Raw genomic sequence first — 22483 nt, 5'->3', positions numbered from 1 at the left:
GAACCGATGCTTTTGTATCGTATTTATGCATGTACTCTTTCGATAACGAGTATTTATACTTTAATCGCATGAGTAATGCGTTTTCAGGATTTTGTACTCGGTGATAGCATGTCCGATCAAAAGCGTATCAATGCTCTTAAATAATTAAGCTTCCTTTGCGGCCTTTGCAGCTTTTGGTGGAAACAGAAAAGGAAGAATCGACAACGAGGGTGAAATAATTATGCTCCACCGAAATTTAAATACAAATCCATTGAGAATCGTCAAAGTACATAATTACTGGCAGCTTTGATACTTATAGAATTCAGAGGTCTCCTGACGATATTTAAATAAAATTAAAGAAGTACAGAGCGTTTGCTTTCGTCGAATGGAGCGTAAACGAAATGTTTGCGGCATACTGCTCGTTAAGTATTTTCCTGTTCGAGAGGACGAAATCCCTGTTCTCGAAAGTCTTAACAAGGACCCTTGGAAACTCTTCTCTCCTCTTGAACACGGCTTCATCGCCGACAACGGGGTCGTGGTCTTGTTATCTCGAGTCAATGCAATTCGTGCGCAACATTGATTCATCCGATGTTATCCGTTTTGTTCTGTCCCAGGGACTGAATGCGGCAACATAATATTATACCACATAGTAGACTCGAGCACCTGTGAGTCTTCAGATAGCCGATATGATTCGTAACTGCTTCACCACCACCGAAGCGAAGACCACCGGAGACTCCGAAGAGCATCAGCAGTATCTCTGAGCAAAGGTAGCCCTAAGAATTTGAGAAAAAATAAAAATAGTAGTAAGAGAGAATCGTGCAGTACCAACTGGCATACGGTACCGATCAAAATTACTTCTGACTTTTCTCACGTGCACTTTTATTTGCATAAACGAATTTTTCCATATTCCATATTCCAAGTGTTAAAAATTAATTGACGTTTTATTTCTCGGGTAAGTAAGTGTTCTTTTTCTACTGTGTATACCATATCTAGCCTATTAAGTATAATTACCAGCACCAGTTTTACAATTTTCTTTGAATATTATGTATGTCATAGTCTGAAACGTTTTCACGTGTTTGTCGTTCACAGCAGACCATCCAACTATCGTCCAGTACCAACCGATCAGCCATCGACCAGTACAAACCAAACTTTTTTTATCTGCAAGTTCAATCTGTTGGCAACTGATAGTAAATTACAAAATGTTCGTTTGATCCTTCTTCTATCTTTCCTCGCGGAAAAATGTCTGAAATTCCAAAGCAGAAAAGAGAAAATTGCATAGAGGGAATATGGATGCGACTTTAAAGCTATTCCTCGAAAATAAGATGAGTCGGGTACAGGCCGTAGAGATTTTCAATGTTCCAAAAACGACGAAAGTGAGAGCTGTTCACGCGTCGAATGCACAGACGAAGAAAACATTAGTTACTTTGTTTGTGATATTTAAAAATAAAATTTGAGTAAAAATGCGTGTCCTTTTTTTTTCCGTGGAGGAAATCCGCACGGACACCCGCCGCTTCTAAGGGGAATAGAGGCGTGATAGTGTCGGACTCCAACCGACCAAAACCTCCACGATAACCGTCCCTCTTACGATCGAGGGGTGCCCAGGAACCGCTGAGGCGACACACCAGGCCCCCCCGCGAAAAATGTGTGTCCTAACATCCACATATTTAAAAAAAAATCTATTAATTGAACAATTTGTCGGTACTGGACGATAATTGTTCGTTTCCTATAAATTTCGACATTTTGACAAAATTAAGTTCCATTTGTACTACAAGCTCATTTTCTAAATTTTGATTTTTATCGACTCTAGCCCCAGATATAACAAAAAAACAATACAGCTGCCGATACTGCGTGACTCTCCCCCGTAGAGCTTTTCAAACGACAATTTATCTCCTCTAAAAAACCGTAGCTTATTAAAATCAAGATGAGATTCCACAGATTTCTAAAAGACGAGTTTAGAAGAAGAAGAATTCAACGCTCTATTTAAAATATACATCTCTGTTATTAAACATCGAGTAATTATTATTCGCTCTATCTGCAACTTGACTTTTGCGATCAATATTGCAAAGATAAAGAAGAAACGTATCCGAAGCTATCCCCGCAATCGTAGGATTCACAAAATTACACGTATCAAGGCACATTTTGTCATATACCAAAGAAACGGAAGCAAATGGAACACTGTTGAAGCAACTAGAACTAGATAGAAGCCTAGTAAGCGTGGGCTTTTTTATCATTTGGGCAGTCTACTCTCTTTTTCATAAAGTTTCATATGTAACAGAATACGCGTCTTTGGTTTCTCTCATAACTTTAATTCACTCACGTCGTTCAAATAAATATCAACCACACACTTTCGTTCTGCTAAAGATTTACTTCGTCGTAGATTTATCATTCCAGTTTTACCTTGCAGCCTACCTCACTTTCAAACTATGCTATACCACGATCGACGAGAAAAAAGCGACAAATTCACCGCACGTACGGTATTAAGCAAGAACTTAATAACTAACCGGCTTCTCGACGATCGTAGCTGGCTACATCGTATTTGCCAGCCAACACGTTACACGCCGTATACAAGACGGGATACAGCACGATATAATTGTGCACTAAAGTTAGAAGCTAATTCCGCGAGCCTAACCGATGCTACTCGTGCTGCACATATTAGGGATGTCCTAACGAAGATTTGGCGAGCCGACGACAAGAATCGAGCATACAAAACGCATATATATTTTCACTCGTTATACGACACTGCTACAATCGAAAATCGGACGTTTGCTTCTGCTTGCGCAAGAATGCGTTACGTGCATGCGTAACGAGGCAAAACACGGGCTACAAAACTGCGTGGCGTACGGGAAAGGAATCGAACGGTCAAATCCTGGCCGTGTAACGGGCCACAACCATGAAAGACTACAGTATGCCAGGTGACATCCGATCTCGGCACGCTTCACCATCGATTTTCGTGAATCTTCGCCGCCTAAGTCGTTCGAGATCCTTGAAACGTTAAATGTCAAAGTTCACGCCTTGCGAAGATCGAACGAATCGTGTCTCGCGTGTCTTCGAACTCGATCGAAGCTCGAAGCGAAGGTTGAACCTATACGTCTGTTCAATGTCTTCGAATACCGCAATTTCATAGCCGAAGGTGAACACGTTCGAAGGCTACGAGGCTTGTAGTTTTCGCGTGTTACCTTATAATTCTAATTAGAATTATCGCATATGATCTTCCTACCAAGTTCGTTTCAACGGGTATTCGACGAATGCCGGTTTCTCGACCGACGAGCTAAATATCCCGATTAGTGTGTTACGAAACTCTGACGGGTAACAATGTATATTCTTACGTGTCTGAAAATCCTAAGAACTTACGCTACGTCGTTGCGACGTTATTTCGAGGAAATGAATACGCCTCGGGGAACGAACAATTAATAAATCGCAGCTGCATGATAAGAATCGCGTCGTGTTTGCAATTAAAAATCGATATCCCAATTACGAGCTTCTCCGTGGAGAAATAGCTGCGATTCTTTTACGGATTTCTTTCGGGCAATAGATTATATCGATAAAGAGACGCCTGTGAATCTTGAAAACCTTTACTAATATAATTCTACCACTATCTGTTCTAGGAAACGCGCAGTATATACGTGGCAGTCGTCGCGCATTAATTACGAGAACTCATAAAATCTCGAAACTTTATAACAAGATCCTCTAAGTGGATGCGGATCTTACGTGTAGTTTGCAGTTCGGTTATGCAGTGCAAACTCGTATAAAGGATACACCTGTACCACTTTTCTGCCAAGCTTCTCAGACATAAATCTGGCGAATCACGAAGCGTCACTGGTGCGAAATCGCGCGAAGGATGAAGTTGCATTGCTCGTCTGCATCTATAAAAGTAATAACTCGAAAGTACAACAGTCCGTCTGTGTTTCTTAGCGGCGCAAAAAGGCGCAACTCGGTTTTGCGTTTATCGATCGACCCATGGAGGAGGAGACCGTACGACGTCAGCTTTAACGTGTATATAGAGAGATTCTCTCTACGATACGCTGCTTCTCGAGTATACCTAGAGAACGACGATTCCGGTCCATTTCCGACTGGCTAATGTGAAAAACCTTGCCCTTCTTTGTCGTAGAATTTCATTTAGAGACCAGCAGCTTATCGATTCTCAAAGTGGAGCAGACCTGCAACGAAGCAGACTCGCCGCGTTTCACTTCCGATACAGCGACTACCGCGACGAACAAAATCCAGACAATTGCCAGATAGAAAGAAAAGGGTCAATGATCGAATAACAGGAAGCAATTTCGCAATATCGGAATAAAGTCTAGGAATTATGACAATTCATCCAACAGTTCGTTAAATACGTATTAAACAAGACCAAGTATGTTACAACGACACGAACCTTCAGGAAATGCCACTGATTCGGACTAATGTCTGGAAATGATGACGCGTAAAAATTTGTCTTTCGATGTATTAGATAAAGAAACATACTCGCCTCCGCTCGATGAATCGTATAAGGTAGCCGCACTATACGAGAGTCTATCGAATGGACATTTAATTCGTCAGCGTGAAAACACCGTAAAAACGAAACAAGTATCGTTTTTAGAGGCTTACACCCACGAACAACTTAAAGCTTCTCTCTCTCCTATTCTGTGCTACACGACTCGTGTGCGCGTAAACGTGCTCTTTCGCCTCTACGGTATATTTATAGAGATTTGGCGCAATGCGTGGGTGGGGCAAGTTCGTGAGCACTCTCTTTGCCTCACGGTCCACGCACACGCAGAGTATACGTGCCGGCTCTCGAAGAAACATTCATACATGCGGGCAAAAATACGTGGCTCGGCCAAGAGATATTTGGCGAGGAATCGACTGAACAGGCGATCGACTTTTCTTTTTCCTTTCTTACGTCTTCCCTCTTTAATTATCGCCTTTCGTTTCGTTTTCTCGCGACGATTGAATTTTTCACTTTAATTCCATCGCATCGTGATCAACCCCTCGCCTGTTCCTTCGATAGCAATTTCAGTAAACACTGGCTACTCGTTGCTGCAACAGTCTGTTAAATAAACATTCTGCGTTCAATAATTGAAATTAACTATCAAACGATTGGCAAGGAGTTAATTAATTCGTACGACTGGTTGGCCATTCGATGGGGAAATTTCGATACTAGAAAAACGCAAGATCCACGAGAAGATTGATAGAAAATAGAAAAGAAAAGATAAAGAAGGGGAATATAAAAGAAAGTATTCATAGAGCTAGAAACGATGAACTTTCGGGGCGAGAATGAAAAAATTCAAGTGCAAGTTCCCCGGTCGGCGTCTCGCTGAGCGACCTCGGCACGCGTGTTCTGCCGCAAAGAAGAAATGCACTCTCGGCATATAGCAGCGTCACGGCGAAAACCGGCTGCAAAAGGGACACGCTGCTTAAGGAAAGAAGAAGGAGCGCCTCCCTGAGAGCGAGCAGTCCCGCCAGAATCCCGGTGATTTTTCTTCGCCACCGCGAACCGTTCCCCACCTTTGCGTCGACCAGGTCCTCTCGTGAGCTTCGCGAGACCCGTTCGAGCCTGGCTCTGCCGAACCTGAACCTCCTCGCGATATTAATTCGAAATTCTATGGAAGAGAACCGGTGAATCGGATAACGAGCGATGCGCGATCGCAAGGAACGCCATGCACCGGAACGAACAAGAGGTCTTCTCCTTTCGTAAAAAACGAACGAGTCTTAGTATATTTAGGATCTTTAGAACGAGGAGGAATTTCTTACTGTTAAGATTATTCGATGTACGTGGATACAAAGAAACGCGTGGATAAATTGCAAGGTAGAAAAAATATATATATATTGTGAATATTAAAGTACAAAGCGCGGAATACAACGTGAGCTGGTCCAGATCCGCACGCTAGCAGTGTTACCCTAAGACTGAAGAAAACCCTGAAGCCAACGTTGCATATGTACCGTTTATGGTTCGTCTTCGACGCAATCTTTTGTCTATGCGCTGTCAATGGCTTCAATACTTGAGAAAACTAAAGACCATACGTAGAGTTTTCTTAGAAGTGGCGACCACTTCGACACTTGCAAAATGTAATCGGATCGTAAGATTGTGGAAGTGAAAGTAAACGGCGAAATTCAAATACTTCTTCGATGGAATTTACAATCGTAAGGTAATTAAACAGATAGAGAGACCGCATTAGAGGAGATGTCACGTAAGACGCTTCTGTTACCAGAGAAAAAGGAAATATCTCGAGCGATGGTATTTCAAGAATTCTTCGAACGCTTGGAATATACATATCTGCAAAGCAAGTGGAAATATGACAGAGGCGAAGAACCAATGGCTGGAGCGAGTGGAAAGAAGCGACGTGAGAATGTAATAAAACAGTAGCAAAATGTTTAAAGAATATAAACGAGTTAGAAAGTAGAGAAGGACGAAGCAACCGAAGGGCGTCCCTAATTATGGCACGGAGAAAAGTTAAGAACAAAGTATTATACTCGTGCGTGGAAGAAGATTCTTGCAAACGATTCGAACTTTCACCTAAGACGCGCGTCTATTGGATAATCGAGTTAATAAGTTCTATCAGCATAAGAGAATGTAATTAAAGTAAACAGCGCATAATCGCGGTCAGAAAAATACTCATAGAGAACGATTTCTCGAGTGCTGAGTATTATGAGAATTCCTGAACACGGGGCGAGACACAAAGCGTGTAATCATGCAAACATCTTCCTTCGTCCATGCTCGAGGCTAGCTACCGGTTGTGTCCATGGGACGTGGGAACCGCAAGTCCCAGACGCCGCTTGAAATTTCGAATTCATGGATTCCATTGTACACCATAAAGCAACCATGCAGTCTCGCCGAGTGACTTTGCACTTTAACGAAGGACTCTCCTTATCTGCTCGCCGCCAATAATTTTCCAAACGTTCTCCAAGTATTTCTACCTAGATTTTAATTATCTCGATTGAAACGCTCGACAAATTCGCGATAAGAATTGATAATAGCAGTAATTTTGAAACATTTTACGATTAAATTCCGTTTCAGTGATTCACAAAATGATCGCTGCGATAAATTAGACTGTTATCTGAAAAACTCGATATACTAATGGAACTTTACTTCGTTCACTCTTACCACGCTTTCGTCAGCGTGCTATTAAGTATATATCGAACGTTAAATATAAGAAAACACATCCGACGTAGCCGACGTTATCGTTTCGGGTCTCCTAACAACGTTCAACTTCCATATACACGTATTATTCTCCGCTGTTATGCATCTCGATAACACTAGTACAATTCAACCACGCATATCTATGATGCTCCGTGTAGATACACATCGATAAGTACCGCGAAGAAGAACAATCATACCGCGTGTAAATCGTTGCCCCTGTTTCTATTCTCGAGAATGCTCCTCTTAAACGAGCAAACCGAGTCGTGGTGAACTTATAATCGTCTCGATTCCTCGGTTAGAGAGAGCTCGAGGTTCATTGGAACGCGCTGAGAGAAAAAGATTGTAACAAAAATGTCTGGAATCTCGCTGTTGGGAAGAGATAACGGAGTGTAGTTCGTAGGAAAAGAACAACGCGACAGGTAAACGATAAGGGCAAGTCAGATAAGAACGATATCCAGTGAAACAGCAAGTTACGTACCAAGAAAAGATGATTTTGTCTATCAATCACACTATGCAGAAGCGATTATATACCGTCGTGTTATTTCGTCCTATAATTTCGTACCAGACGATTCCAATGGAATTGTTCGTTTCGATAAATCTTACTTTACACTGTGTGTATCTCGTTCGTATTTACGTGTGATCCATCGAGAACTTCCAACGTAGCTTGCGACGAATCTTTCTTCTTTTAGAAAAAAAGAATCGAGTGGGTGGGAAAGCGTGTATCTTCTCGATAGTTAGCACCAGAACTGGCAATTTCTAATGTGTATAACGTGTAATTCTGTTTTAACGAAAGTCAGTACGAACTTTACACGACAAACAGCTGTATATTACTGGTAATCGCAAAACAAACGAAAGGTCTACACATCACGGCAATTGGGTTTGTTATTCCAATACACGTAATAACTCAAATATCTCCGATATCGGAGAAATATGTTTTCGAAGAAGTGGTTTAAGCGCCAATTTTGACACGAAAATTTAGCTCGAAATTAAAATGATCGTCGATTTTCAACAGATTCGAGGAAGAATACCTGTAAAATTTAATCGGTCAAGTTTTTCGTTCCACGTTGTTAAGTGGTTTACGCTCAATTTGCCGGCTGGCTGACAAATTGTCTGTGAAGTTTTTGCGCCACTTGAACGCTCGAAAATTTTGCCTTCATTGCCTACAGGGTTCTCCTTTGAAAACGCCTTCCCAGCAAGACCGTTCTTTTTCGCTGGTCGATATCGATTCTCGAGACACGTAACCACCCTTCAACGTCTGCCTATCCTCTCCCAGATAGTTGCTACCTTTTTAGATACTCCAACTCCGCACAGAGAAACACACCTGACCTTACTCTCTGTCTGAGACACGAGCGAAGAATGTCGTACCGTGAAATCATCGGTTAGCATACAAAGTTGAGCCTGGTATTTACGTTTCCAATTGCCTGTACGATTTCCAACGGAAGAAATGGAGAGAGAGGTAAACTCGTTGATACTTGAAACTTGCCAACTAGGAACTTGAACAACGTTGAAGTCGTGAGACGTGCCTTTCGAATAGAAAATTTCAGAAATGAATATCACTAATTAGAAAATCTAAAGTAACCGAATGAAATAATGGAAATGTAAAAAAAGCTGGTGTCGGTTAGTCGATCTAGAATATGATATTATCTGACCTTCGATTAATTTAGTCATCTAACTTTAGCGTTCTGCTACTTCGTCGACGACTGTTTTATTTCTTTTTGTTGTTTCTACAGAAACGAATAAAAAAAAAAAGAGCCGCTTTTATTCGCCTATTACTCAACGGAAACAGCTCATCGAGCGCTACACCTTGCAAAACCGACGTCATTGAATGACAATCGGAGAGAAGGAAACAACGACGCGACGCGTTTCTCTGTGAAACAGACCCACAACAGGCTCGAGGAAAGAGTCAGTTGTGCTCATAAGTAAATCGAGAACACGAATAAAGTCGCTTTCGTTCTTCGAAACCGATGGCTCGTGGAATCACGCGAGATTTCATTCTTTTGTTACTTATTACTCAATGATCGACAAGAAAACTCTTATATCACTACAAAGAGACGAATAAAATGAGATTGAAAAAGCTAAAACTGCTGCTTGTTCTTAGGAATTTTAGACAACTCGTGAAATTAACGAAGAAAATCGAGGTGAAATGAGAATTCAGCCGCAATTTTCTTACGTCATTCCGCCACGAGATTGTAATTCAGAGTGCGGAGGAGCGGTATCCCCTGTAGTACACGTACAAGAAAACGATTCCTGATTTCGTCGTGCTGGAGAAAGTAACTCGAGTGCTCGTAACCTTCGTGCTTTTCCCGCCTACATCGTCTTACTTCCATTTTCCACGATCTCAATGCAAAGAAGTCGCGTAGGTGATCAGGAAGAATTCGAGACAAATCTCCTGTTCTCCTTGGTTTGTTCGTGAATTCCAATGCCCTGCTACTATCGTAAATTAACTTGTAGGTGTATCGAAAATACTTTAATATTCTTTCAGAAATTTTTGTACAATATTCGCATAGAATAATTAAATTAACGTCTTTTTCTAAGTGGAACACGTCGTTTCAAACGTTTGTGACTTAATGTTTATATCTTAAAATTAACTTGATATCAAGAGAGGAAGACCAAGTCTATTTTTCAAATCACGAGATTTGGAAGTGATTAAAAACAAGATCCGTATAGGGAACAGTTTATCGACACAAAATAAAACCTCACAGAATTGCAATACTTGTTAATAAATATATAAAAGCGATAAAAACAAGCACATACGTGCTAGATTACATTATGAGATTCACTACGTAACTAGAGATCGCTGAATTTCATTATATCTAGGTAATTTAACGCAAAATTATATTACGCTACCTAAATTATCTAAGAGATCAGAATTGGTTCAAAATTAAGAGCGTTATTTCGTTTTCTAGAATACTTCTTGAAAATTCATTGTCTAGAAAATCGTTTCATGCATCAGTACGAATACGATATACGAACGTGTTTCTCTTGCAATAAATCGTCGTTACGTGGTTAATTGTTTTTCCATACAAGACCGATAAGAACTTGCATTTATTGCACTTTGACGCGAACGTGATCAAAGAAACGATCGTGTTATGGTCATTGTACAGACGCATACATACGCAACTTGGAAAATAATTACCTCAATTAGTCATCTTCAAATCGATTTTAAAAGCAAGGACTCGCCTTTAACTGGAGCAAATATTTGACAGCGCAGGTACAAACGAGAGAAACTTCATCGATCGACAAATTTCTCAAATAATAAAGTTTTATCGTTAAATCAATAACACAGAAGAAACATAGCTATCATCTTGCGTATCCCGTCTGCGTAAACCAAATTTGAAGAATCTACAGGTCGAGTGCGACTTATCGATATTTTGAATGTCCTCCGCGATTACTCGATTTCATTCACAGCAATAGCCTTTTAAAAAATTAATTTAAACAGAAATCTACAAAAAACAAACATTAAAATTAATATTAATATCAAATGTCTGTTAGTTATAAAAGACCCTTTGCACAATTGAACTGGTATTATTAATATTATTGGGACTAGTATTATCATAACCTACAATTTGTACCTTGTCAGTTAACTAATATTATTGGTTAGTAATATACTGCATGAAATGACCAAGATCTCGTAACTTGTCGAAAAAGATGAAACAGACATTTGTATAGATAGAAATAATATTTCAGCTGGAAATTTTCAAAGCAAAACTCTCTCTGTATTCTCCCTTTCTCTGTCAAGAGCATGGCGAGGCACGCCCGTGTCGTACGTGTACATATGCTCGCGAGCAGCCGTTAGCGGTTAAACACGAACGCGTCCTGTATCATGATTCACGAGGGAATATGAGCAGAACGTCAATGAATCGTAATACATAATGACATATAGAATCAACTAATGCTTTTATATCGAAACGTTCACAGATTAACCTAATCTCGATATATCGCGCATCGAAACAATAGTTGCGATAATCTTACAGATTGCGCACCGTGCCTTACACTATACCCTCGAAAGCAAGGTTATCATTGAATACTCATAGTCTTCTGTATTGCACAGCTAGATCACGCTATTGTATATCCAAAATAACCGTTACTTTGCGCATGTACATTGACATTTCCGTGAATCTTGAATATCGATTTATAACTTAAGAATATTCATAAAGTGAAAGATATGTTTGATATTGGCAGCTCCACCGCAACATAACACTAACGCGAGTAACGAGCCAACACAGTGTACACTTATCAAATATGTATTTTAATTTTTTTCAATGGCAAAGACCTAGCAGCAAGAAATTCATCGATCTCTGAACCTGTACGAGCAAGAGAGATCGCGGGGAACAAAAACGACTGCTTGGAATGCGTGAATGAATTATTTATAGAGAACAGAAAGTAAGGAAGATGACGAACCTGAGTGGCATGATTCTCAGTCCTATGCATACAAGCTTAGATGCGCGTGAATTCTTTTGTGAAAACGTACGGGAGAAAATAGTAAGCACGTAAGATCACACTGATAAAGAACGACTATTTTCGAAATAAAATCCTGAAGCAATTATTAGTTGCTCTATAAATCCTACCTAAATAATTAATTTTCGGCGAATAACGGGTGTACTTGCTAGAATCACTACAAGTTCACACACACAAGCGCGCGCGCGCGCATACACAAATAAAAGTATACCACGTTTATAGGTAGCTGAAGGTTCAGAGTTCGGGCTGTAACTAAATATTCAATATAAAATTTAATAAACTGTATATTCTACAAAAGCATATCACGAATATTATTTCAGGAATAAATAATGTATGATGAATGTATAATACTAAAAGAAGTAAAGTACTATACGAAGACCAACGTACTTTAAAATAATCTCTAAACGTATTGTTTTAGGGTAACGGAATTCGTATCGTAGATCGTAGTAAGATGACAAGTTACTGTCATACACCGCCGTACCGGTAGTCATCGAAGATTTCATGAGAAAGGAAGCGAAGAAGCACAGCGATGAGTAGACCCGGGGTTGGGTACGCAGAGAAAGGAGGGGATATACCAAAGGAGAGAAGAACGTCGCCCGCGGCTAGCAACCGCAAAGGCAAAACTCCCGTGAGTGGTTTGCCACCGTGAACTGGTTTTGGGGGCTATCCTTGTTACGCGTTGGCGAAAACAACGGGTCAGCATCCGATGCACTTTGACGTGTATACTATTCGGTGTTGTCGTATATGAGTATATCATAAAAGAACAAAAAAACGATAAAGATAGGTAGGTGGAGGAAGAAACAGTCTCAAGTAGACTTACCCAGAGTTCTGTACCCCAGCTCATGTTTGCTGGGCTGGGTAAACCAGGCACAAGCAGGTTTGGTCTCACTCGACACTTCACATGTAGCGTCGCAATCCAAAAAGCACTTCTTATATATCGAACACGCACAAAAAACGCATGAAAAATCACGCGTTATACCCACCGCGCACGATCACTGAAATACCTCCAACATGTCGGCCCGTAACCACTGACTGGCTGGACCCAACTGTCCATCAAAAACCGCCCAGAATTCTGCTGTAGCGCACTCTATCGAACTTTTCCGATGTAAATAAGCGTTAAGTGGGGAAATATTTTGCCATTGGTCAAACATATATTTGGCGGGTATATTTCAAATTCTTCTTTGATATAACGAATAATAACAATGCCATAACGTCGAACAACGTTTGTTAAAAATTGGTTTATTAATCAAGGAAATAAAATTGTTACTGCATATATTTATTCGTTTTTTTTTTAGATAGAAAGTTTACACGATAAATAAATTACACGATAAATTGCTTTAATAATAAAACAACAGCTTCTTAAGCGTTTTATATCTTTCCTTCCTTAATTCTCTCTATTCTGAAAAATAAATCAAAAATAAATCAATCAATTAGTAACTTAGCACTAACATATTATTTCCTTATATCTGAAATTAATTTGTAATTTATACTACGTAAAAAATATAAAATTACTAAATTTTAACTTCGATATTTTGATTTCAGAAGAACGAAAATTATATGAAATATAAATAAAACAGAAAATACATATGAAAACGGTTTCGACTTTTATAATATTTAATAATAGTAATTACATAAATAATATAAAATGTCACATAATATACAAAATATGTAATATACAAAAATGCAAGCTTTGTAAGTTGCAAGCTTGTAAATTGACTAAAATGGCGCTGGATGACTCGAGCGAAGTATCAAAGGTCATTAATTCAATGTAGATAAGTAATTTTTTAGATCAGAGCAAGAACATTGTTTCTAATCCACCTACCTTGCATTTCCGTCGCCTTTCACTTATGGATTTGTGACGCAGTTTTTGTTTAACATTCTACTACACTCTGATGGAAGAAATGAATGCCCACTATGGAGGTTGTATTTGTTATATTTTGTTCATAATTTTGTAATTTTTTTATCCATTTGTTGACATATAAGATTCATTCATATAAAGGTGTTTTCGCAATAATCAGTTTGAATATCATTAATGTTATTGAATGAAATTAAATGAAATGAAATGAGTTATTAATTAATTACTATTATTTTTTATAGGTGGTAGAATTATTCAATAAATGTAATGAAAGTCTAGGTTCTTATTTATTTTCAAGATGGATTGGCCAGTTAATTGCAGAATACCAAATATCAAAAACTCTGTTTATATTCATAATATCAACTCTTGTGATTTTATTGATTGCATCTATAATTATTCTTCGAAAATGGAAAAACAAAGAATTCCTCCCAGAAGTGAAAGAATTTGTTGGGGTAGGTACAGGCAAGCCCAGATTCAGAAAAAGAGACAAGGTACTCTTTTATGGAAGAAAAATGTTGCGCAAAGTGAAATCCATCAGTGGACAAGTACATGCAACTGGACAAGGAAAGAAAAGAAAGGCTGTTATGAGATTTGCACGAAGACTTTTGCAACTTAAAAAAGAGACAGCGCCGCAACAACTAAAAGTATTTGAACTTTAAATCTCTTATTTTAATTCCTATTTTCTTATGTATTTATTACTATATATCGTTTTAAATATTTTCATAGGTTTTAGAACCACCTGCTGAATATTTAGAAGAAGATTTAGGTCCTGGAGAGAAAGTACCACCTGATGCTTTATATATGTTACAAAGTATCAGAGTATTTGGTCATTTTGAAAAACCAGTATTTCTTAAATTATGCAAGCATACAGAAATTATGAATTTACCAGCTGGGAGCACTTTATTTAAAATTGGAGATCCAGATGAAAATTTATTTATCGTACAGCAAGGCTTAGTTAATGTTTATATCACAGGACCTGATGGTTCTCAAATATCGCTAAAGCTAGTAAAAACTGGAGAATCAGTAACTAGTCTTCTTAGCTTCACAGATGTACTTACTGGGCATACAAGTACCTATAAAACAGTATCAGCCAGAACTGTGGAGGATTCTATTGTAGTCAAGTTACCAATGAGTGCATTTCAAGAGGTATAATTCAAGATACACATTACAGACTAAAATAAACTAAAAATCATTATTCCTAAACCTTGTAGGTTTTTCAAGATCATCCTGATGCATTTGTTCGAGTTATCCAGGTCATTATGGTCCGTCTTCAAAGAGTCACTTTCACTGCTTTACATCAATATCTTGGATTATCTGCAGAATTAGTTAATCAAGGACCACATAAAAAGAAACAAAGCCCATTTTCTGGATCTCCAGTTAGATCAAGAACTAAAGAAACATTTTCTACCCAAAATATAGAAAATCAATCCAATACAACTGCAACTGTCTCATCAGAAAATGATAGAAATGAAGTGTTTCATCGCGACATTTCTACAAGTAGTCATCAAAGTGTACCTATAGTTATAAATCGACGGTAAGTTTAACGAAAAAATTGTAGAAAATAAAAAATGCATTGTTATTAATATTCGTTCCATAATAGGCCAAAAACTAATCTTGATTGGAAAAATCAAAATTTAAGTCCACAATCAGGTCAGAATACAGCAGATATGGTACCAGAATGTGATTCTCATTGGCCAAATTCTTCGCCTATAACATCACAACAAGTATCACAACCAGATGTAATACACACGGGAAATTCACATCCAAACAAAAAGAGATCTACTACTATTGAACCAATACAACAACAACTCGATGAAGCACAGCTTGTGCAAATGGCTACCGAAGCATTTGTTCGGGAACTTGGCTTAGAAGATGATTCAATACTCAAAGATGGCAAAGTTCAAATCAGAGAAGTACCAGCTGGAACATACTTAATGAAGGAAGAATCTCATAAGGTTAACATTTTTTAAATATTGCTATACATTATTCATGAACATCTATATTTTCATACAATTTTACATTCCTTTTCCCTAGGATGTTGCGCTTGTTTATGTTGTATCTGGTTCGTTAATAATCAGTCAACGCGTTTCAGAAGGTAGAGATGTAGGTCAAGAAGTTCATATGTTTAGCGCTCATCAAGGCGAGATTGTTGGTGGTCTAGCTGTATTGACTGGAGAACCTTCTTTTTATACCATTAGAGCAAAACATTCTAGTCGCATAGCACTTCTTACTAAACCAACATTTTTCGCTATTATGCGAGAACAACCAACTGTTGTGTTACATGTTGCTCATTCAGTTGTTCGAAGACTTAGTCCCTTCGTAAGACAGGTAAAACTATTGTAGCATTTATTTCACTTGTTACTTAATACCGATAATTTATCCTATCTTCTTCAAAAGGTTGATTTTGCACTTGACTGGCTATTTCTCGAAAGTGGAAGAGCAGTGTATCGACAAGGAGATGAATCAGATTCAACATTTATTGTGTTAAGTGGTCGACTTCGGTCGGTAATCACATATATGAATGGGAAAAAAGAACTCGTTGCAGAATATGGAAAAGGCGATCTCGTTGGTATTGTAGAAATGGTTACACAAACACCACGATCAACAACAGTAATGGCAGTACGAGATTCTGAATTAGCGAAACTTCCGGAGGGACTATTTAATGTTATAAAACTTCGTTATCCAATAGTAGTTACAAGACTTATAAATTTACTTGGACATCGTATACTTGGCACCTGGCAACAAGCGCACACAAAGAATGGCAGTAGTGATACACAGTAAATATCTAAAATATTTTGTTTACTATTTATATAATTTCTTTTTTGTAGTAATTTGAATTTCCTTTATACATATGAACATATTTATAGACGGGCCGCTGCAACAGTTGATGCAAGACCAGCTCAAGTAAATTTCTCAACTGTTGCAATAGTCCCGGTATCCGACGATGTCCCATTAACAGCATTTACGTATGAACTTTATCACTCGTTATGTGCAATTGGGCCATGTTTACGCCTTACCTCTGATGTGGTTCGAAAAGTAAGCAGTTAATATAAAAAAGAAATCACTTAAATTCCAGTACAAGTAATAAAATTATACAAAATGCCTGTATCTTTGTTTAATTAATAGACGTTAGGTAGCACCATAATGGAACCTGCAAATGAATACCGTCTAACATCATGGCTTGCGCAGCAAGAGGATCAACACCGAATTTCATTATACCAATGCGATCCAACGTACACGTTGTGGACCCAACGATGTGTTCGACAAGCCGACTGTATTCTTATTGTAGGTTTAGGAGATAAACCTCCATCCATAGGCAGAACTGAACGTGAAGTCGAACGTTTAGTAATGAGAACGCAAAAAGAATTAGTACTTTTGCATAAAGAACAAAGTGGACAACGACCTACCAATACAGTGGAGTGGTTGAATATGAGATCTTGGGTTTCTAGTCATCATCACATTCAATGTCCTAAACGGATGTTTACAAGAAGATCTCAGTATAGAATTGTAAGCTATAAAGTAGTACCGAGTGTCTCATTATGTATAAAGCATATTAATAATTCAATTTTCAGAATGAGCTGTATTCCAAAGTTCTGATGTCCGAGCCAAATATACACAGTGATTTCAGTAGGCTTGCTCGTTGGTTAACTGGAACTTCCGTTGGGCTTGTTCTTGGAGGTGGAGGTGCTAGAGGTGCAGCCCATGTAGGGATGCTTAAAGCAGTTATCGAAGCCGGTATACCTATAGACATGGTTGGCGGAGTTAGTATTGGAGCGTTTATGGGTGCTTTATGGTGTATGGAAAAAAATATAACAACAACGACCCAGAAAGCTCGTGAATGGTCTAAAGTAAATATCATAAAATTAATCATATCATATCATACCATAAAATTTATTATTTTTTGTTTATATGAACATATACTTTTTTCGATAGAAAATGACACAATGGTGGAGACAAATAATGGATTTAACATATCCAGTAACATCCATGTTTTCTGGAAAAGACTTCAACAGCACAATTCAAACAACATTTGGTGATACGTACATAGAAGATTTATGGTTACCATATTTTACAATAACCACAGACATCACTGATTCTTGTATGCGCACTCATACACACGGTCTGTACACAAACGAAAGTAGTATAACATTTATTAAAACACTGACAGTTTCCAGTTTTCTTTGATATATATTTAAGGTATAAATTTAAATGGTTTGGATTTAACTAACTGGAAACTCTCTCGCTGTTTTGGTGAAATTTATAGAGAACTTATAAATATGTTTCTAACTCAAAGACCTATTTTTTTAAATTTAAATAAGCATTACTGTAGAGCATTGCGTAGAAATAAGCTTGAACAGCGGGAGTGAGCTTTCTAGATAATCACTGTAATGACGTACTCTCCGTTATGTATCGTTTATTGACAAATGTCGAACTTCATTTCTCGTTTGAGATGTTCTTTATGAATTCTGGTAACAAACAGCTTTGAAGCTATCGATTCTTGCGTTAGGAGTAATCATGTATTTTATAGAAGAATATACAAAGTTCAAAGAAAAATACGAACATACATTTAAGAACTTAATTCGTCGTGTTTAGGATCGCTGTGGCGGTACATTCGGGCTTCGATGTCTTTGTCTGGTTATATGCCACCCATGTGTGACCCAGTTGACGGCCATCTCCTGCTCGACGGCGGGTACGTCAATAACCTTCCAGGTAATTTGAGCGTTACATTAAAAAAGTGCGTCTAACTTTGTTATTATATGATATAAAAAAATTGCGTTATGTGTCTCTATAAAATTTATTGACATATATACTATAAAATACTTTGAGTTGAACGCACAAACGCTCTTAGATGAAAACGTTTATAAGTTTCTTCTTTAATTTTATAAAATTACCTGGACATTAAAAGCAACTTTGTATCAATGAATAGATGAAATTATATTAGTCTTTTTCATTGATATAAGCTCAGAACACGGTTTATTGTAACTCAAAGCATAATATAATCTTGAAAATGATATAAAGCTCACTCCCGTTGATAAAAGATGCATTTGTCAAATCCTGAATAGCTAAGTCAACTCAGGTTTGCTATGGAGATACATTCGAGCCAGTATGACCATTGCGGGGGTCTTTCCTCCTATTTGCGACCCTCTTGACGGGCATCTTTTGGTCGATGGGTGTTATGTTAATAACGTGCCAGGTATCTTAAACCTGTATTGTTTATCATATCATAGCTGTAATAACTTATACGTTATAATCAATTTCCAGCATATGGCTTTATAATCTCTTTGTTCAAGCTGACGAAATGTTGAGGCAAGGAGCGCACCATATTTTGGCCATTGACGTTGGATCACAAGATGATACGGATTTAACAAATTATGGAGATTCTTTATCCGGTTGGTGGTTATTGTGGAAACGATGGAATCCTTTCGCAACGCCTGTCAAAGTTCCGAATTTACCCGACATACAATCGAGATTAGCATACGTGAGTTGTGTACGGCAATTGGAGGAAGTTAAAAACTCAGATTATTGCGAATATATTAGGCCACCAATAGATAAATATAAAACTCTTCAATTCGCTAATTTTGATGAGATTAAAGATGTCGGATATCAACACGGTAAATATTACATTCTATAGAAATATTATAGATAAGTAGATTATATGAAGTATACTTTTTACAGGAAAAAATTATTTTGAAGTACAATTGAAAGCTGGGGTTTTACCACGTTTTAATGCAGATAGAGAAAACGCCCGTGCATTACGAGCAAAACACCAAGCGGCAAACCAGCAAACAGTATCTTCTTATACCTTCACAGACTTAGCTCAAATGGTGTGTAAAGTCTCCAGAGGAAGTATATATGTAGATTTGGAAATTGATTCTGATACCGATGAATTAGAGGAATACGAGGCAGATCTAGAAGAAGATGCACAAGAAGTAGGATATGCCTCTGAACCCACTGCTGGTATTCTAGATCAGGTATCAATCTCTAACCTTTTCAAACAATAGCTCTTCTAAAATTTTATCTTATCATTTAGTCAACAACGATTTATATAATACCAAGTACTAAATATTAGCAGAAGTCAGATAGGTGCTCCGTAATCAAATACAACATTTCATGTCATCTAAAACTTGTTTTTATACGTTTCAGAGCCCTGACGAAAATCGTCTGCGACGAAGAACTGGCGTTTCCTTAAGTCTGTCTGACACGGAAGCAGAATCAGAATTAGATTATCATACCAAAATATTTTAAGCATTTTCTCTAGTTCTTATTTTAACATCATTTTCTGTGTCGTTCACTCCATAAACATATGTAACACTAACTTGTTATATGTACAAATAACTTTACAATTACTTATAGTTTTATGAAAAATATATTTATACTGAAGTACAAAAGAATTGTTAAGAAAAAGTATCAATAAGTATTTTACGATTATCATCAGAATAACAATGCAATATCTCATTACTGTGTTATTATAGATTGATACAGTTGTTACTATAGTTATTAAATACATAATTCTATTGTTTATATAAAAAGAATGCTCTTTAAATCTTTTCTTTTTTAAAAATGTTATTATATATTTCGTAAATATATCATATAATCCTAAATTTTTAAAATACATATTAAAATTCTGTATTCATTGTCAAATTCGGATCTAAAATAGCAAGAACTGCGCCTATTAAATGTAAGGATCCTGTAACAAGTATTTGATACCTTTCACAATTATCTTTTTGTTCCAAGTTTTTTTTTATATCTTCTAAAACTTCAAGAACATTATTTGCAACTACTGAATTCATTCCCCATATTTTAGAATTTATTTCACATTTTATTCTTTGCTCATCTGTCGATGAGCTATTCATTTCATTGTCTAAACTTTTAATTCCTACAAGATTTGGTACAAAATATGCTTTATAAAAATGTAAAGATCTTAATGGTATTAATAGTTGTATTGGATCTCGAGTACCAGATGTATTGAAAATTAGAACCTTTTTTCCTTTACTTCCACTACTTATATCATTGAACCATGAAATACAGCACTCAATACTTTCAATGGTATGTGCACCATCTAAAAAAAAATCACCAATACTGCTTCTCAAAATTTGCATTCGACCTGGCCATTTACAAGAAGTCAATGCTATTGCAATCTTGTCCATAGATACAGATGTAACTTTATCCCTAGTCAGTAGCCATTCAGTAGCCATCTGAATAGCTATAGATGCATTTTGTTGCTGAACTTTATTTTTTATTTGTAAAATAGGTGAAAGATTTTCCCATTTATATTTATCAAAAGATGGAATAACACGTAACTTACAATTTCTTTCAATTGCTCGTTCTTCTAATATACGCATTGCTTGAGGTAATTGTGGAACAGAAAAAGCAACAGTTCCTGATTTAAAAATTCCAGATTTTTGATAAGCTATGTCTTCAACAGTATTTCCCAGTAAAGAAGTATGATCTAATCCTAAACTAGTTATACCTACACATACAGGATTTCTTACAATATTTGTACAATCATATAAACCTCCAATTCCAACTTCAATTATAGCAACATCAACATGTTCATCTAAAAATATATTAAACATGAGAATTGTCAAAAATTTAAAATATGTAGGCATATCAGATTCATGTTCTTTTGTATCTTCCAATTTCTTATATATTTTCCAAAAGTTCTGAGTAAACTGTATTTTGCTTATTGGTTGCCCACTTATTCTTATACGTTCTCTTGCATTAACTAAATGTGGAGAACTAAAGAATCCTGTTTTAAAACCATGTTCACGTAAAATAGCTTCTGTATATGCGCAAGTGGAACCTTTTCCTTTTGTACCTGCTATATGTATAACTGACAAAGTATCTAATTTTTGAAGTGTAATACCAGACCTGTAAAAGTTACGTTACCAAATTGTTTTGATGTTTAAGATACATATTCTTTATTTAATGCAACATAAAAAGGAGATCATTACCGGATTAAATATTTTTTTGTATCACGCAATTTACGAACAGCACTTGCTTGTGAATTATCTTTTGTTACTAATTTTAAATAATTACTATTGCTTTGTAAACCATGTAATGCTTGTATAGCAGCCTGTAAATAGATATTTTTAAAATAAATAATTCTAATGAATATACATATATACACAGTTTATTCCTTTGTTCTCACTTAATTTTTGAATATTTTATCAATCAAATAACAATTTATATTATACCTTATATAAATTATCATCACGAAGAATATTATTAATTTGTTCCATAATTGAATATTAGACAAACAGAAAATTCACTATAACTTCAAATATTTCCATTAAGTATAGAAAGTTACCTCATAACTAGCTACACAAACATAACGTTTGATAAGTTTATCCCACATTACTTTATTTTTTTAATAAATGAAGCAGAAGTACAGAATCATTTATTACATAATTATTTACCATAATATCTACTTCGTACAGAGTTTATATCAGGAAACTCCCCCCTGTTTAACATGAATTTCATTCATTGATGAATTCTGTTCCATTATTTGTCCCCCACCTCCGTTTATCTACAGTCTGTACATCTACAGTCTACAGTAGTATGAGTATGAGTCATGAGGTCATGTATATTGCTTCTCCCTCTATAATCAAATTTTTTCTATGCATATAGCAATATATTTTACTTTTATCTTTCCCGAGAGAAAATTCTATTACGTAAATTTTTATAACTGCTTAAATAATTATATGATTCTTACTATATTGAATAATTTAAAAGCATTAAAACAAATTCAAAAACATTCGTTTTTCACAAATGTATGTACATGTCAAATTTAAGCATTGGTGATCATGTGGATATTCGACTTACTCTCAGCAGATTAATTTTCTGTCACTAATTAGCGTATTGAAATTCTCAGTTTCCCAATATCTACATTCAGTTGCGCAAATACGACATCTATCATATCAGTCACGACATGACGACATCATCGATGCCTTTTTCTTATCTTCAAAATTTCGTAACTCTCCATTTCGACAATCGAAAAATTTATTGTTTTTGGTTCGAGAATTTTACGATCAAACGTTTGTTAATAATATACGATACTACTTGATAAAACG

The 22483-nt window shown here is 36.8% G+C and overlaps 3 protein-coding genes and 1 long non-coding RNA gene across 12 annotated transcripts in view; 2 read left to right on the top strand and 2 right to left on the bottom strand.

Annotated features, from left to right (window-relative positions):
- Nucleotides 1-12610, bottom strand: part of LOC132904966 (formin-binding protein 1-like) — a 30026-nt gene extending 17416 nt beyond the window's left edge. For all 4 annotated transcript variants that reach the window (XM_060955826.1, XM_060955827.1, XM_060955828.1 and 1 more), the window contains exon 1: nucleotides 12375-12610. In XM_060955826.1, the coding sequence (XP_060811809.1) occupies nucleotides 12375-12398 (24 nt within the window). In that variant the 5' untranslated portion in view covers nucleotides 12399-12610. The remainder of the gene's footprint in view (nucleotides 1-12374) is intronic.
- On the top strand, nucleotides 10715-12462 carry LOC132904980 (uncharacterized). Its single transcript, XR_009657708.1, has 2 exons — nucleotides 10715-11578; nucleotides 11973-12462. It is a non-coding gene; the product is annotated as an uncharacterized LOC132904980 (long non-coding RNA).
- Nucleotides 12611-13252: 642 nt separating the features above from the next.
- LOC132905324 (neuropathy target esterase sws) lies at nucleotides 13253-19827 on the top strand. Of its 5 annotated transcripts, none has more exons than XM_060956494.1 (15): nucleotides 13253-13474; nucleotides 13652-14053; nucleotides 14136-14555; nucleotides 14621-14943; nucleotides 15049-15364; nucleotides 15444-15737; nucleotides 15807-16186; nucleotides 16277-16445; nucleotides 16536-16916; nucleotides 16982-17257; nucleotides 17343-17529; nucleotides 18003-18119; nucleotides 18701-19021; nucleotides 19086-19381; nucleotides 19554-19827. In XM_060956494.1, exons 1-15 carry the CDS (start codon nucleotides 13460-13462, stop codon nucleotides 19653-19655), a joined length of 3999 nt encoding a protein of 1332 aa, XP_060812477.1. In that variant the 5' UTR covers nucleotides 13253-13459; the 3' UTR covers nucleotides 19656-19827. The 5 variants fall into 5 exon arrangements, 4 of the variants coding, with proteins under 4 accessions (XP_060812477.1, XP_060812476.1, XP_060812475.1 ...); XM_060956493.1 differs by lacking the exon at nucleotides 18003-18119 and adding an exon at nucleotides 18487-18603 and having other exon boundaries at nucleotides 15010-15364; XM_060956492.1 differs by having other exon boundaries at nucleotides 15010-15364.
- On the bottom strand, nucleotides 17282-22140 carry LOC132905327 (folylpolyglutamate synthase, mitochondrial). 2 transcript variants are annotated; one of them, XM_060956506.1, is made up of 3 exons: nucleotides 21608-22140; nucleotides 21365-21486; nucleotides 17282-21281 (listed from the first exon to the last, which is right to left on the bottom strand). In XM_060956506.1, exons 1-3 carry the CDS (start codon nucleotides 21650-21652, stop codon nucleotides 20027-20029), a joined length of 1422 nt encoding a protein of 473 aa, XP_060812489.1. In that variant the 5' UTR covers nucleotides 21653-22140; the 3' UTR covers nucleotides 17282-20026. The 2 variants fall into 2 exon arrangements, with proteins under 2 accessions (XP_060812489.1, XP_060812488.1); XM_060956505.1 differs by having other exon boundaries at nucleotides 21721-22139.
- Between the last annotated feature and the right edge of the window lie 343 nt (nucleotides 22141-22483).

The sequence above is a fragment of the Bombus pascuorum genome, chromosome 3 (genome assembly GCF_905332965.1).
Source record: "Bombus pascuorum chromosome 3, iyBomPasc1.1, whole genome shotgun sequence".
Classification (NCBI taxonomy): Eukaryota; Metazoa; Arthropoda; class Insecta; order Hymenoptera; family Apidae; genus Bombus; species Bombus pascuorum.
This window is presented reverse-complemented; position numbering and strand designations above follow the sequence as displayed.